Here is a 1559-nt window from a genome sequence, read left to right on the forward strand (position 1 = left end):
CAACGTCTAACTGCCCAGTTTGTGAAAAAGTAGGGAAACAGAGTACATCACCACCCTAGCCACTTGGGAAGATGGCGCAAAACGGTCAAAGAGCCCAAAGTGGGTGACATTTGCTAGTGCACGAAACCCAGCACTTACATGGATCAAATGGCCGATCGGAAGAATCATTGAGATCCACCCGAGTGAAGACGGTGTAGTCAGATCAGCGACGGTAAAAACCATACATGGATCAGTAACCCGATCTGCAAGATCACTCCGCCTGGTGGAACCATCCGGTGATGCATAAGACACGGCTTACCTTTTGGGGTGGGAGGTGTTGAGAAATCTTTTCTCAATATCTGCTCATCACTATGTAAAAATTCCCGTGGCAACATAGCATTGCTCCTGGTACGAAAACAACAATTGCGCGACGCCAGTTTCATCCTTTGTTTTTCTTGATGTTAAACAATGGAATGGCAATTAAATCATCAAAAAGTCAGCGTCCTGTAATATATTTGTCACAACTTTTGTGGTCAGTTGCTGAAAAAGCGTCAAATTGAAATGAGGCTGACAGCGCACCTGTTCAGATTCCGGCTAAGCTGCACAGTCTAAGGGATGGCGTGCCCACGCCGATTTATAATTGCTTTTCATTTTTTATCGAGGACGCCGGATGCGGAGTGACGCCAAGAAAAAGATATAAATACAAGTGCGGAGGGAGGAGGGATAATTAACACGGAACATGCCGTATCGAATACCGCCTGAACCGTTTCTTTTCTGTCGCTATATCATTATTGTTACTCACTGTTTGTTCTGAATAAACCGATTCTTAGTCAAACCCACTGTCATTGATATTTTATATTTAACACATACAGTCCACTACCAAAGAATCCTCAAGTTCGAACTAAAGATTTTTCAACAAAAATAATGGAGATGGCAATTTTGATTTGAGATATTTCCATGAAAAAATAAAACAAACAAAACAAATTGGTTTCTCATGACAAAGTAAAATCAAACTTTAATTTCATTTTTTCTTTAAAAAATGATTATCAATTTGCCCGTTAATGATCATCAAAAATCAACAATCAATAATATGAGAAAAAATATCTGCAATTAGCATTAGACGAAGCCTTCTGAAAACAGTACTGTTCATATGCAAGCACACGCACATTTCATTCATTGATTTTCTTCAATTATTTATGTATGAACAAGTACTTTTGCGTCATAAATTTTTTAAATCAATTTTAGTTACTTTGCTGCTGCTCCCATGCAGTGCCAACGATGATCCCTGAAATACTGCATATATTCATGGTGGTTAGTATTGGACTAATAGCGCTGGTATTGGACGGAAATATTATAGTGCTCTTAAACATATTAAGCAACAGAAATAACAAAATATTTTCAAAACCTGTCCCGCTTATTTCACATTAAATCATTTATAACAATTTTATTTCCCAACTTTTTTACATGCTTATACAAAAAATAATTTTGTTTTTTGATCTCTTTTAATTTATCATGCAACCAAACATCTTTCACTTCAATTATTATACATTTAAATATGAATGGCTATTAAATGGAAATTT

At 36.8% G+C, this 1559-nt stretch overlaps 1 protein-coding gene across 1 annotated transcript; it reads right to left on the minus strand.

The window, feature by feature from the left end:
• Positions 1 to 6: 6 nt before the first annotated feature.
• On the minus strand, positions 7 to 422 carry Tsp_09818 (putative coenzyme F420-dependent N5,N10-methylene tetrahydromethanopterin reductase). The gene is made up of 2 exons (XM_003370556.1): positions 350 to 422; positions 7 to 293 (listed from the first exon to the last, which is right to left on the minus strand). The coding sequence occupies exons 1-2, from the start codon at positions 420 to 422 to the stop codon at positions 7 to 9; spliced, it is 360 nt and encodes a 119-aa protein (XP_003370604.1).
• Positions 423 to 1559: the final 1137 nt, after the last annotated feature.

Source organism: Trichinella spiralis (assembly GCF_000181795.1).
Source record: "Trichinella spiralis strain ISS 195 chromosome Unknown Scfld610, whole genome shotgun sequence".
NCBI classification, from domain to species: Eukaryota; Metazoa; Nematoda; class Enoplea; order Trichinellida; family Trichinellidae; genus Trichinella; species Trichinella spiralis.